The 13624-nt window shown below is 44.1% G+C and overlaps 1 protein-coding gene across 2 annotated transcripts; it reads left to right on the forward strand.

Moving 5' to 3' along the window:
• The first annotated feature begins 579 nt into the window (after window positions 1-579).
• LOC308231903 (carbohydrate sulfotransferase 5-like) lies at window positions 580-10729 on the forward strand. 2 transcript variants are annotated; one of them, XM_080637743.1, is made up of 4 exons: window positions 580-607; window positions 735-845; window positions 1106-1231; window positions 9185-10729. In XM_080637743.1, the coding sequence occupies exon 4, from the start codon at window positions 9213-9215 to the stop codon at window positions 10392-10394; it is 1182 nt and encodes a 393-aa protein (XP_080493869.1). In that variant the 5' UTR covers window positions 580-607; window positions 735-845; window positions 1106-1231; window positions 9185-9212; the 3' UTR covers window positions 10395-10729. The 2 variants fall into 2 exon arrangements, with proteins under 2 accessions (XP_080493869.1, XP_080493870.1); XM_080637744.1 differs by lacking the exon at window positions 735-845 and having other exon boundaries at window positions 583-607.
• The last annotated feature ends 2895 nt before the right edge of the window (window positions 10730-13624 follow it).

Raw genomic sequence — 13624 nt, forward strand, 5'->3', positions numbered from 1 at the left:
CACATGAAGTTACAGCAGCTCAGAGCAACAGCTCAGTGAATGCATGTGAAAGGAAAAATGGTGGATAGGTCTGGTGCAGGAAATAGATGAGTGTCTGCTGGTTAAGAGCCCTGTGCATAAATAAAAGCGGTGATGTGGGCAGGGAAGAGGCATGGTTGCCGAGGTTTTCATGGGGCGATGCTTGAAGGAAGGAGACAGCCCCTGGGGGGGGTTAGGGGGCGAGACGGGACGGGGGAACGACGACTGCACACGGGACGGTCCAGTTCTCCCCGCAGGACGCGGCCTGAGGGGTGGCGGCGGGCTGAGGGGCAGGGAGGCGGCGCAGGCCTGTGGGAGCTACGGCGGCACGGCTCCGGTAAGGCTACTGCAACTCTCAGCGCTGCCCGGCCGCTGTCCCGAGGCTCCCCGCCGAGCCGGTCTCATTGGAGCGGACGGTGCTGCGCGGGGCGGGCCTCCGCTGCCAGGGTTGCGCCTCTGCCCGGGGATGCTCCGGGTGCGGGGCGGATCGGCTCCTCCCGCTGCACCGGCTCCTCGGCCACGTCTGAAAGCGGCTCATTGTCTCCGCAGGCAGCTCGGGTCCGCCGCGGTACCGGGAGGCGGCGGGAAGGTACGGGTAGGCCGGGCCGGGGGGTGGGGGGGTTTGTTCATCGTCCCGCTCGGCGGGCCGGGCGATGACGGACCGGTTGCTTTGGGTGTCTGATGTCGGTGTTTATCATCGATTGCCCTGCGTTCAGGAGATGTTTTTAAGCCGTTGGCTGAGCTGGTGAAGTAGCGGTGATATCGGTGCGGTGATCCCGCACAGCCCGGGCGGGCGTTGCGTGAGGCGCAGTCAGCTCTTGTCTGAGGTAAAGATGTTCGAAATGCTGGAAATCTGCCTTATTTTTTATTTTCTCCGACCCCTGCCTCCCCCCGGCTCCCCCCCCCCCCCCCCCCCCCCGGCTGATTCCGGTTAAACTGGTTTTGGGTTTTGTTGCTGGAGTTAAATGGGGAAATGAGGTGCTTTAGAGAACATTCCCCATCGTTCGGGGGAATCCTTTCCCATTTTCCTGCTGTGTCCCGCCTGTTTCCAGTGGACAGAGAATTTGTCGTTATTTCGTTGTTGCAGCAGTTGCTGTGGTGGGGCACAGGGCACACAGCCCGTTCGCTCTCGGAGAGTGTGGGTTTGTCAGCGAGGTCTTCGATGTGAGCACCATTCAATCACTGCCACCCCCGCTTGGCCATCCTTAAAACCGTAAGTAATAATTCCTAACAATAGCTGCAGCTGAGCAGACCTCGTTTCTTGAGCACAGGTAATTGCAACAGCTGAAAACACTTCATAATCTTCAGCTGCGTTGCATGGAGAAATAGGTGTTGTAGGGAGGGCTGTGCCTAGATATGGCCGTTTGTTCAGGCTGGACAACTTGTCCGAGCCTCAAATTAGATATATATATATGAAAGCCCAGTGCCTTTTTTCTGGTCACATATGAAACCTATGGTATGTTTCATTGGGTTATCAAGTCTTTAGGCCTGATGATAACCTGGAAGCAACTCTTCCAATCTTATTTTCCACTAGATTGTAAAAGGAAGACTATTTTAAAAACTGAGCTAACACTATCAGCTGAAATGCTAATACAATGTTAGAATTCAAAAAGACTGATTACAGTAAATTTATTGTACTTCTTTCTGTTGCCATTTCACTGTTGTATTAAAAAAAATAAGCAGGCTTATTAACATTTTTTCAACTATTTAGCAATGATTAGCTGTTAGGAAGACTTTTAACTCTTTTTGAAGTACCAGTGGTTACAGAAGGCACCCACTGAACTCTTCTTTCCTCATTCAAAGACCAATCTGTATATTGTTGGCTTTTGCCGTGTGCAGATGTGTCATTTCTAGCTGCGCAGGAGCAGTGAAAACTGACATTTTGTCAGCTGGGTGATTTATATCAAGAACTACTAAAAACACTGCTGTGCATTTTTCTTGGACCAGCTTTGTCATGTTCCTGTGTTTCATTTCTTTTCAGCAGCAAGCTATGTTTGTAATGTTAGCTCGTAGCAGAACTCTGGTGGTGGTTGCATTGGTGTGATATCTTAGAGGTGAAATACGTAGTGAGTAAATGTCTCCATGAGATATAGTAGGCTTTAGGTAGTCTTTGATCTGTTTATCACACCATGCACAAACATTTTCCTGTTAATTTTGTAAAATGCATGATGCCATTTACTTTTACAATATTTTCAGAGTCGGTACTGAGGTATTTTGCTGAATTATAAGTACATAAATGATACTTATATCCAGCTCATATGGTTGCTCTGAAAGTCAGCATTTAGTATATGGCAAGCATACAGGACAAAATCATTTTTGGAGAGCAAGAAGTTGAACACAGTACATCATTAGGTTATCATTTTTCAATGGAAGAGAACAATCTGGGAAATGAATGTGTGCATTTTTGCATTTTGTGGGAATTGAAGTATTTTCTGCATAAAGAGTTTGGCTTTAAAGTGTTGCATAAACTGTTTTAAATGAAAGTGTGCTGGAAACTACCTCAGACACAAAATGGCTGGAGAAGACTTTGACAAAGATGGCTAAGATTCAGTTGCTCAAAAGTCACTTTAGGGGACAAGATACTTGTAATTCTTCTCTCAGTTGTTCTGCTTTCTTCCAGCCATATTTTTCAGTCTTCCAGAAACAGACCCAGACCCATTTGTTCCAAGGGAGTCTTTCATCTCAGCCTTTTGTCCCAGGCTCAAAGCAAGCCCATGTTTCTGTATAGCTCGAACGTGGGGCACTCTCTTGCTGTCTTTCTATAGTTTTAGTATCCAGAAAAAAATGAGCAGTGTAACAGGAGGGTCTTTTTTTTAGCTATAAAGTTAATTTACTAGGCTGCTTCAGGTTGAATTTGGTACTGAAATAAAGTTCACTGAGCAACTGTGCTCCTTTCAGTGCTGACCTGCAAAGGTTTGATAACTGAATTCCAACATTACTTATCTTACGTGACAAAAGAGTAAAAATGAAAGCAAGAGCTAAACAATCATCCACTGCAGAATTTAGTTATTTCCTCCTCAATTTGTTTCTACCATTCTGGGTCTGAAAAATGCTCTGTTTAGAAAACAAGCTTGCTGGGATCAATACTGCCACTTACTGTGTGTTTAGCCTGCCTGGTAAAACTGGATAGCTTTCTGTAATGAATCTTAGTCTCACCAAGCAGTGGTAGATGCTAGTGGCCCTGCAGCTCAGGATTCTGTCAAAGCCAGTTTAAGTGATGGAGAAAATCATTTCTCTGTTGGCCAGTTTGTATAATTAATTCCCTTTGCACAATATGTAAGAACAGTTATTCTGGGACAGAGCCAGGATTCATCTAGTTCAGGATCTTGTTTCCACTAGTAGCCATTAGCAGACAAGCCCAGTGACTGGCTTGACTCAGGACTCTCAGCTAAACCATATATACAGATTTCCAGATCACATTTTGAACATTTTCACAGGCTTGTGAAGAGATGATTCTGCCTAAAGATTTTGTTAGAATGAGATTTTTGGTTATTTTGCTGTTTGCCAGAGCTCTCCCTGCAGAAATAGTATCACACACACACACAAAAGTAATACTACTCTCAAAGAAAAAGAATACAACTGTGGCTGTTATTGAAATCGTGTATGCTTAGCAGTATTCAGTAAGTACAAAAGGATGTATTGTGGTACTACCAAATATTGCAATACTTCAGGTGTCTCAGGTGAGAGATGCGGACGGCGTTAGACTGCTCTATGCTGAAACTTGGCATCCCTCACAATCTGTTTTTCTGCCTCTGGTAGCCTCCTTGACACTTCTGGTCAGTGTGATTTCATGAGTCAACAAGGAGGTAGGTGCCTGCCAAAGAGTTCTTTCTCTGAGGTGGCAGTTGACGGCTGAAAATGTACTCAAGCTGGATGTCTGGCTGTCCTGGTGCTTCTCCTTTTCAGTCAGCAGGCCTGCTTGAGTAAGGCAGGGGCAGCACAAGAAAGCTCTGCTGCGAAGCACAGAAGGAAGAAGAGGGATGGGAACGAGCCCCTTTCTATCTCCCCTGGGGTCCCCACCTCTTGCCGCTCAGCTGTCGGAGGAGGAGGAGGAGGAGCATACTAGCAGAGAAAGAGGAGAGGCAATGCAAAGCAAGGCCCAGACTAGTAACTGGTGAAGTTTTGGCATGTTGCCTTTCTGTGTGGAAAGAGCTTGCCACGCAGCACCGTCTGGTGAGCCCTGCGATGGAGTGAATGGAGGATCAGAAGCAGGCTGTGTTTTAAGGTGCTTTCCCCTCACAATTAGAATAATGGAATCGTATAGGTTGGAAAAGACCATCAAGTCATCAAGTCCAACATCGTCTGGCAGTTAACCCAGCACTGCCAAGGCGATGATATAATGTAATCTGTAGATTTATAAATATATATATATATACACATATTCAGCAATTTCATGAGAAGGTGATTTTTCAGGGTGTTCAAGATCTGCTTTCTGCCTGCCAACATTTGCCAAAAATCCTTAAGGAGCTTGGTGGGTTATAAAGCTGCACATTAAAGGAGTGAGGGTTTAATGCGGGCTGAAAACACTTTATCTGCAGAATGCAACTGCAGATGGTAAAAGGGTATTTACTTGCAAATAGAATTATAGTGCCCAGTGTGAGAAATGCAGAAATTAAAGGTACTGTTTACAGAGGAAGAAACAGTGAACTGGATGTGTGTTTGGCCTCATGCACTGGAAACTACCCCAGAGAATACTCTTACAGATGCTGCATTTTCTCAGTAATTACTCATTTCTGTGTGGTGACTACATGCATGCATATTCCTTAGAAACATCACAACTTACCTGAAAGGGTAGAAGATGAATCTTAAATACTGAAAATGAGAATCTACTTAGTGTTTACTTTGATATCACAATATTTCTTGCAGTTTATATCATACTAAAGAGTAGGGAAGTACTTTGGCTGCAGTCATTTTGCATATTATTTGTACTGCTTACAGTGGGCGGACTGGTTCAGACACAAATTATGGACTAATACTTATGCTGGCTGTGTTTTTGTTGGCACAGTACTGTCTGCAACAGTACTTGGGTGGGAATCAGAGTGAGGAGAGGTCGGAGAGGCAGTCAACACAGATTTGAATTTAAAAACCCCGCTTTTCGTTTGACTTCTACATGTTTTTATTCCTTACTCCCTCATCCCTTGCTAATAAGGTATAAAGAGCAGTTAGTGTTTTATTTCTGCTGTGGTCTTCATTAGAGTGGAGCAGCAGTTCTGTGTAGCTAGAGCAGAAATACATTAATTCATTAGAAAGTATCATTGTGTCTCTAAAACCTATGTAATGGGCCAGACTGTCAGGAGCTGCAGGATGCAGTCAGTGCAGAAAATACTTTACTTTTGCAGAGACTTGAGGTAGTTGTGGCTGCCTGTCTTTCAGGTGTAGGAACTGTTTCAGGAGAACTTGAACTAGCAAAAGCAGCTGCTCTTCCATGTTAACTTGGGTTCTTTCCTCGCCTCTGTTGAAGTGTCGTCAGTGCAGACTGCTGGGTTGCTGATAGTCACCACTGCGCTGAGAAACTTACAGATGCTTCTGGTGGCATAATATGCAAAAATTCAGTATTTGAACAAGGCAGATTTTACCTATGAAGAATTAAACTGGATTAATCCAGCCATACTGAATTAAACTGGATGTTTATGTACCTGTTCTTGTGCTCAACAGTAGCAGGTATTGGATTGCTAGGCAAAATGTTAAATAGTACAGGAAATGTGTTTTCTCCGAGTAGACCTCCCAGATGCAGGCAGACACCTCCAGCCGTCTACAGTCAAGGGAATTGCTAAGCCATCAGCTGGAGCCTCGTCTTTGCTTTCACAGCCTTGGGAAGGTTCTCTTCCATTAATTACTTTCAGTCGATATAATAATTTGTTGAACTCTTGTATAGTCTTGCTGCCACAGTATTTTGAGGTAGTTTCATATTTTTATAATGCAACGTACAAAAAGATTTTGTCATGAGTGATCATGTAATTGAATTCTCCCAATTTTCCTGTTTTGAGCAGTCGTGAGAAAGTGCTTTTGCAGATACTCTGTCCAGGCCACTTGTGACCTGTTCAGGAAGCATTGCTTCCAGGCCAAGGAACTTCTGTATTCCTTTTACAGAAGTAATTGACTGTCATTGTGATTAATCTTTGTACTTCACTGAATTCTGCTATATTGTCTTGAAGGATTATCATGGGCAAATTATGATGCTCTAAAACCAGTCATTGGTCCTGTATAGAGTCAGAACTCGTTGGGATCTGAGTCAGGAGATCTTGGCATTAGGCCAAGGAGCCAGTGGTTCCATAATTAACATTTCATGGTTTAGTGCAGCGCCAGGGCATCAGACTACACCTGTCATTCTTCAGTTCCCTTTTGAGTACAGCTGTCATGTTGATTGTGCAGCAAAATACAAAAGCCAACTTTTGTGTGTGGTCCACAGACACCTTGCCCCGCCATCCCATTGCCAAAAATTGGCAGCATATTTGTTTACAGCCCAAACATTAATACCAGAGCAGAGAGACTGGGCTACTCTTTCCATACCTGTCTGCCTGGATATATTAGTGGGCATTTCAGTGAATATAGTGACATTTGGGTCTTGTAAAAGGTCTGTTTTTTTGTGGCTTTAAATTTGCTGATGAACCTGGGCCTGAAAAAATAAGGTTATTTATGAGCACTCTGTTATGTTTTGTCTGATTTTGCTATTTAAAAACCAAGCCTGTTGAAGTGAGAACAATCAGGTTACTGTGCAAAGGAGCTGGCGCGGGGCAGCGGGATGAGCGGACAGTGGGGTGGATTGCAGCCTGGCTGAAGGCCAGGCCCACAGGCCAGCGGTCAGTGTAACGAAGTCTAGTTGAGGGCCAGTAACTAGCAATGTACCCCAGAGGTCAGTGCAGAATCCAGACCTGTCTTCACTAACGATATGGATGATGGGGAAGAGTGTACCTTCAGCAAATTTGCTGAGGGTAGGAAACTGGGAGGAGTGGCTGATACTGGGAGATCTTGCCAATGTTTATAAATACCTGAAGGGAGAGTGTAAAGAAAATGGAGCAAGGCTGCTTTCAGTGGTGCTCAGTGACAGGGCAAGAGGTGATGGGCACAAACTGAAGCACGGGAAGTTCCTTCTGAACATCAGGAAACACTTCTCACTGTGCAGGTGACGGAGCACTGACAGAGGCTGCCCAGGGAAGTTGTGGAGTCTCCCAGCTTGGAGATGCTCCAGAGCCATCTGGACACTGTCCTGGGCTGGATGTAGGTTAATGAGAAGGTAGAGAAAAGGGCCTTGCCTCAGCAGGCAACACCACCACTAAATCCTCAGTGATAAACACAGGTTTAGAAATTACTAAATGCTGTTGCTAAGGTAGAGAAACAGATTGTATGGTGAAGCCAGGAACATAAAACAGTAAAGAGGCATTTTTAGCTGAGTGGCTATAAACTGGAGTGGATGTGAGGAATATACAGATCTTTGAATCCAGAGAAGAGCAGTGAAGCTGGTGAAGGATCTCGAGAACAAGTGCCATGAGGAGCAGCTAAGGGAACTAGGCTTGTTTAGCCTGGAGAAAAGGAGCCTGAGGGTATACCTTATCACTCTCTGCAACTACCTGACAGGAGGTTGCGGCAAGGTGGAGTCAGCCTCTGCTCCCAAGTAACAAGTGATAGGATGAGAGGAAACAGCCTCAAGTTGTGCCAGGGAAGGTTTAGACTGGATGTTACAAACAATTTCTTCACAAAAAGGTTATCAAGCATTGGAACAGGCTGCCCAGGGATGTGGTTGAGTCGCCATCCCTCAGGGTGGTTAAAAGACATGGTGTAGACGTGGTGCATAGGGACATGGTTTAGTTCTGGCTTAACAGCTGAACTTGATCTTAAAGACTTTTCAAACCTAAATGACTGTGTCTTGGGAGAAAAGTGTCCGCAAGCAAACTAATACCTTACTCATTTGCCATACCCTCCTTACGAGATACTACATGATACCAAGGGTGGATGTTTTTATTGACTCCTTTTTCCTACTCAGCTCGTATTTTTGCTGTTTTTCTTGGATTTTAAATGAAAGTTTAGTAGCAACATTGTGTTAATTTAAGGTGGAATGCATTTCTTTATATAGTGAAGAAACATTTACGCAGTGGAAGGAGCCAAATCTGCCCATTTCTACTATCTCTTTCAATTGACCATTTATTTCAACTTTTGGTACTAATTAATAGTCTTTTTCATGTTTCCTTGAGCTAGCACTAAGAACTTAATGTGTGTGTTATGTCGAATCAGCATGTATCTATATTTACTAGTCTGCATTATTTGCTTTCAAGAATTCAGAGTGTGTTGATACATGTTGACATCTTCAATGTAACAACAAAAAATTGTCTAAATGCAGCTAGATAGCAAATGCTTATATGTAAAACTCTTGAGATGATCTGCATGCATGAGGACTCTTATCTTCCTAATACCGTGCCTGCTAACATACACTGACTGCTTGCAAGTGGAATCTGCAAAAGTGAGAGCACAAAGGGGTAGGTGCCAAAAACCTCCAGTACGAGATCATGAGGAGTGCATGTGGCTTGAACTTTGACTTCCAAGTAAAACAGAAGTCCACCTGTGGGCAACATGCCTAAAATTTTCCATGAGTTACATGCAGATTGATTGTAACTCACAAATGGATAATTTCCTAAATGCAAACTCAGAGTATTCAGTCATGGGGTATCTGCATTCCAGTTCAAAGACATGCCAGCTGCTTTTTCATTATTTCCGTAGTCACAGTTACTGCCTTTCCTGTCTACTTCTTTGAAGGGATAGAAGACCTCGCAGACAAAAACGGAAATACGGTGGAATGATTCAGAAAGATTTTTTTCCCCTCAGCAGTGTTTACCAGAATTCAAGTTGAGAGCTTTGTGTATTCTGTAAATTTTTACTTCTCCAGTAGTTGAGCTGCATCAACTCAAGGTTTTCTTCAGCATCAAGCACATGCTCCAAAGGAATTTCTGCTGTGATTTTGCTGTCACACATTGTTTTCTTGCAGCTTCTGATACCTGTCATCTGCAAATGATCATCTCCCAGTGCCACTGGTTGAGGAAGCAAAGACTGCCAAATACATAAGTGCATATTTGAAGGAAAGTTTTGCTAATGCAAGTCTCGTATTGTGTAAATTGTGACATTATTATGTGCCATAGGGGCAACGGTTCACATGCATTTTCCTTTTCTTTTTCAGCTTTTGTAATTGCGTTTCCTTGGTGAGAATGGCAAGGATTCGGATTCCTAGCACAATTGTTATAATTTTTGTTACGGTTCAGACTGGATTCTTACTCTTCATGTATGCCCGGTATAGTAGCTTCATGGCTCAGCCTGAGGAGAAACCATCTCAAGTCCATATCCTCATTCTCTCTTCTTGGCGGTCAGGATCATCTTTTGTTGGTCAACTTTTCAGCCAGCACCCCAGTGTCTTCTACCTGATGGAGCCTGCATGGCATGTGTGGGTTACAATGTACCAGAACAGTGCCAAGGTCTTGCACATGGCAGTGCGGGACCTTGTCAGGTCGGTCTTTCTGTGTGACATGTCTGTGTTTGATGCTTACATGCCTTGGAAAAGAAACTTATCTGATCTTTTCCAGTGGGCAGTGAGTCGGGCTCTGTGTTCAGCTCCTGCCTGTGACTCCTTTCAGCGTACTGACATAACCAGTGAAATGGCATGCAAGACTCTTTGTGGACGGTACCCATTCAGCAAGGTGGAGGAAGCCTGTAAAACCTACAGTCATGTTGTCATCAAGGAGGTTCGATTCTTTGACTTGAAGGTCCTCTACCCTCTTCTCACTGATCCGTCCCTGAATCTCAAAATCATTCACTTGGTCCGTGACCCCAGGGCAGTCGTCAAGTCACGGGAACAATCGGTCAAAGCATTAGTCCGTGACAATGGGATCGTTCTGAGCACCAATGGCACCAAAGTGGAAGACAGCAAATACAAAGTAATGCAAGAGATCTGTAGAAGTCATGTTCAGATTTATGAAACGGCTACTCTAAAACCACCCCATTTCCTTAAAGATCGCTATTTAATGATCCGTTTTGAAGACCTGGTAAGGGATCCGTTATCAGAAATCTCAGAAATGTATAAATTTGCTGATCTTAGTTTGACCCCCATGCTCAAAAGCTGGATCCATAATATCACACATGGACAGGGACCAGGAAAGAAAAAAGAAGCCTTCAAAATCACATCTCGAGATGCAGTTAGTGTTTCACAGGCCTGGAGAAATGCTCTTTCCTTCCAGAAAATTAAGAAAATACAGGAAGTTTGCAGAGGTGCTATAAACATGCTTGGCTATCAGCTGGTGGATTCAGAAAAAGAGCAGAAAGATCTGTCATTGGATTTAGTGCTGCCAAGAAGACAGAATCAATTCAGTTGGTCGTCATTTAATCCAGAGCACTGAGACATGATTTCTGAGATTGGGGTTGGGGAGTGATGTGTAGATGGTTGCATGTTTGTCTACTATGCAGCATAGAGGTTATTTGAAAATCCTTGTCTGATGAGTTTAACTATCTTCCCATCTGCTGTTTTTCCATAATGGAAGGAAGTTTTATCCCTGAGTTTCTTACACTGAAAAAAAACCCCCAAAACCAAAAAAAGGCATGAGAAATACTGCGGATACTTGTCAGATTGCACATTTACAGCTGAGCTGTGCTGTTCTCAGCATTGTTTTTAAAATATAATTTAAGTTCATTCTATTAAAAGATGAATTATCAAAGATGCCTTTGTTCATTGATAATAATTTTCTGTTTTCATGCTTTAAATACCTAAGAATTTCAGTTCTTAATGTGTATAAATGGAACAAAGTAGGAACTAAATTCCTTTTGTGTCTTTTAGAATCATTTGACTCTTTTCCTTTGCTTTAAAGTTGTTGTGCAGAACTTTTCAGACTTCTCTTGATGTTTCAAATTTTAACAGAATTTTAATATTTTAATTATGGAGAGCTTTTATTAAAGTTCTCCAATAGCTAGGACAACTGCAGCGGTTCTGTTGTAAAAGGCTTATGCAGGAGCTGCATTTATTGATAGATTTCTTTTCCCTGGAAAAGCAAAGTTTGCACTGAGATAGTTGATGGTGGTCTTGGCATGGAATGCAGAAAGCAAAAGAGATGGAGAAGCTTCGAGTGGAATCTCTGTGGAAATAGCTTGTTAATGCTGCCCCAGTCATGCATTCTAATGCTGTGACATGAAGTAGGCACACACTTGATCATGCAGCATAATTCATACCATTACCCTCTCTTTTTAGAAATACAGCTTGTTGTTAATGAAGATCACTGAAAATTTTGAGGTGTCCTGGGAATATTTGTATTGATTATATTGCTGTATGGAAGCTATCAGTTCAAACGTTGTAGAGAGACAGATGCTTGTGTAAGAGGGCTTTGTGTGGTTTTAACTTTTTTTAATCCAGCATATCTCAGGATGGACAGTGCATGTTTGATTGATACCAAATAATCCTTTTAGGGCTACTTGATGAATGCTGTGCTGTAGCTCATATACAGTATGCACTAACACTCTTCAGCGTCACCACTGTAATCTGCTGTAGGAGGTGGAGGCTCTTAGTGCTGCGAAGTAGGCCCATCAGTGCTGCGTCTTCTTGGGGGCATTCCTGTTGCTTATGGGGATTTTTCCTAAGCGTTCCCAGAGCTACCATGGGTCTTGTGGATCCATATTTTTGTCTTGCTGGCTTTTCCAGGGACTACGAGGTTGTGCTGGTATCTCTCGTGCATTCTTCAGTTCTTTGGGGGCCATTTGCTTACTCAGGTTACCTGGGGCTTCTTCCCTGTGTCAGGGAATATGGAATTTTGTGGTGATAAGGGTACTCCGCTGCTGTCTGTAGCACAGGAGTCTCTTGGGCTCCCCTGTGCAAGAGAGGCAGGAACAGACTGGAGAGAATGGAGTGAAGGGCTGCTGAAATGACGAAGGGATGAAGCAGCTCTTGAATGACAAGAGCCTGAGGGCGCTGGGGCTGTTGAGCTGGAGAGTAGGCAGCTTGGGCTGAGGTGGAGAGAACATCCTGCCCATGTGTGTGAGCACCTGAAGAGCCAGGCCCTGGTGCGGTGCTGTGGTGCCAGTGGATTGTGACCTGGAAGTCTTTGAGGCCTTCGCTTTCATTCTCTTGCCTGTGCTGATGAGCAAGTGGGGAGGTGAGAGGCCTGCTTGTGCCCCCTTTCTGTGATAGGTGTTCTTCATGCCAAGTAAGACAAGCAAACACTTCTAACACTGTCTGTGCTACAGTTTTCTTGAGAAGGATCATCTGCCAAAGGTTGAAGACAGCCGGGTGCCTGAGTGCTTAGGCATTAGAAATGGCCACAGTGGACTAGAAGTGTCCACAATGTGGTTAATTTGATAAAATTATGTCTAGTTTGCATCTCATTTCCCCATAGTAGTGTTTTACCTTCACTATGGACACTCTGCCCCACCTTCTGGATAGCCCGGGTAACTCCCACAGTCGCGGGTCCTGCACTGGAGCTGCTGCTCACACGGGAATAGGCAGGTCTGGTGCAAGAGCAGTGTAGCAGGGTTCCATGTACTGCTTCTTGCATATGGCCACATTTGAACAGTGGCTAAAACCAGGCTTATAAACAGCAACTGTAAAGTGTTTGTGATGTGTCTCACAGTTCTGCTGCACTGACAAATGAAGTGTTTTAAGCTGTGGGCAGAAATTCCTTGGTTTCTCTTCACTGTTTTCCTGCTCCCCCATGTTCTCTTTTATCTTGTGTAAAACTGAGGGTTTGGAGATTTTCTTGTGCAGTTTTTTGTTTAGAATTTCTTGGTGAGATTTTCTCACTCAGGTGTTGTGGTTTTCTTGTTAGTTTTGTGGGATTTGGTATTTATCAGTCAGGATTTACTATTTACTGCTCAGGGAATAGGTTTTAAATCTAACCTCAGCCAGAGCCTTGAGTAACATGCTTTAGCATGAGGTGTCCTTGCCCGTGGCAGGGGGTTTGGAAGTGTATGATCATAAAGTCCTTTGAACCCAAACCACTCTATGATTCTATCATAAGTTGTAAAGCCCCAGCAAGCATTTGGGTTCTGATACTTGCAGTTTTTCAGTTAGAGTTTAGGGTTTATAGCTTATTGTTAAATAGACAGGTCTAAGTCCTAGATAATAAGCTTTGGGCTATTTATAGAATCATAGAGTCATAGAATAGTTAGGGTTGGAAAGGACCTTAAGATCATCCAGCTCCAACCCACCTGCCACGGGCAGGGACACCTCACACTAAACCATGCCACCAAAGGCTCTGTCCAACCTGCCCTTGAACACCGCCAGGGATGGAGCATTCACAACTTCCCTGGGCAGCCCATTCCAGTGCCTCACCACCCTCTCAGTAAAGAATTTCCTCCTTATATCCAATCTAAACTTCCCCTGTTTAAGTTTGAACCCGTTACCCCTTGTCCTGTCACTACAGTCCCTAATGAATAGTCCATCCCCAGCATCCTTGTAGGCCCCCTTCAGATACTGGAAGGCTGAGGTCTCCACGCAGCTTCTCTTCTCCAGGCTGAACAGCCCCAACTTTCTCAGCCTGTCTCCATACGGGAGGTGCTCCAGTCCCCTGGTCATCCTCGTGGCCTCCTCTGGACTTGTTCCAACAGTTCCATGTCCTTCTCACGTTGAGGACACCAGAACTGCACA

This window comes from Psittacula echo (genome assembly GCF_963264785.1).
Source record: "Psittacula echo genome assembly, chromosome: Z".
In the NCBI taxonomy this organism is placed as follows: domain Eukaryota; kingdom Metazoa; phylum Chordata; class Aves; order Psittaciformes; family Psittacidae; genus Psittacula; species Psittacula echo.

Bases quoted from the DNA above. Each gene is read 5' to 3' on its own strand.
- LOC308231903 (XM_080637743.1), top strand. From the start codon at position 9,213: ATGGCAAGGATTCGGATTCCTAGCACAATTGTTATAATTTTTGTTACG.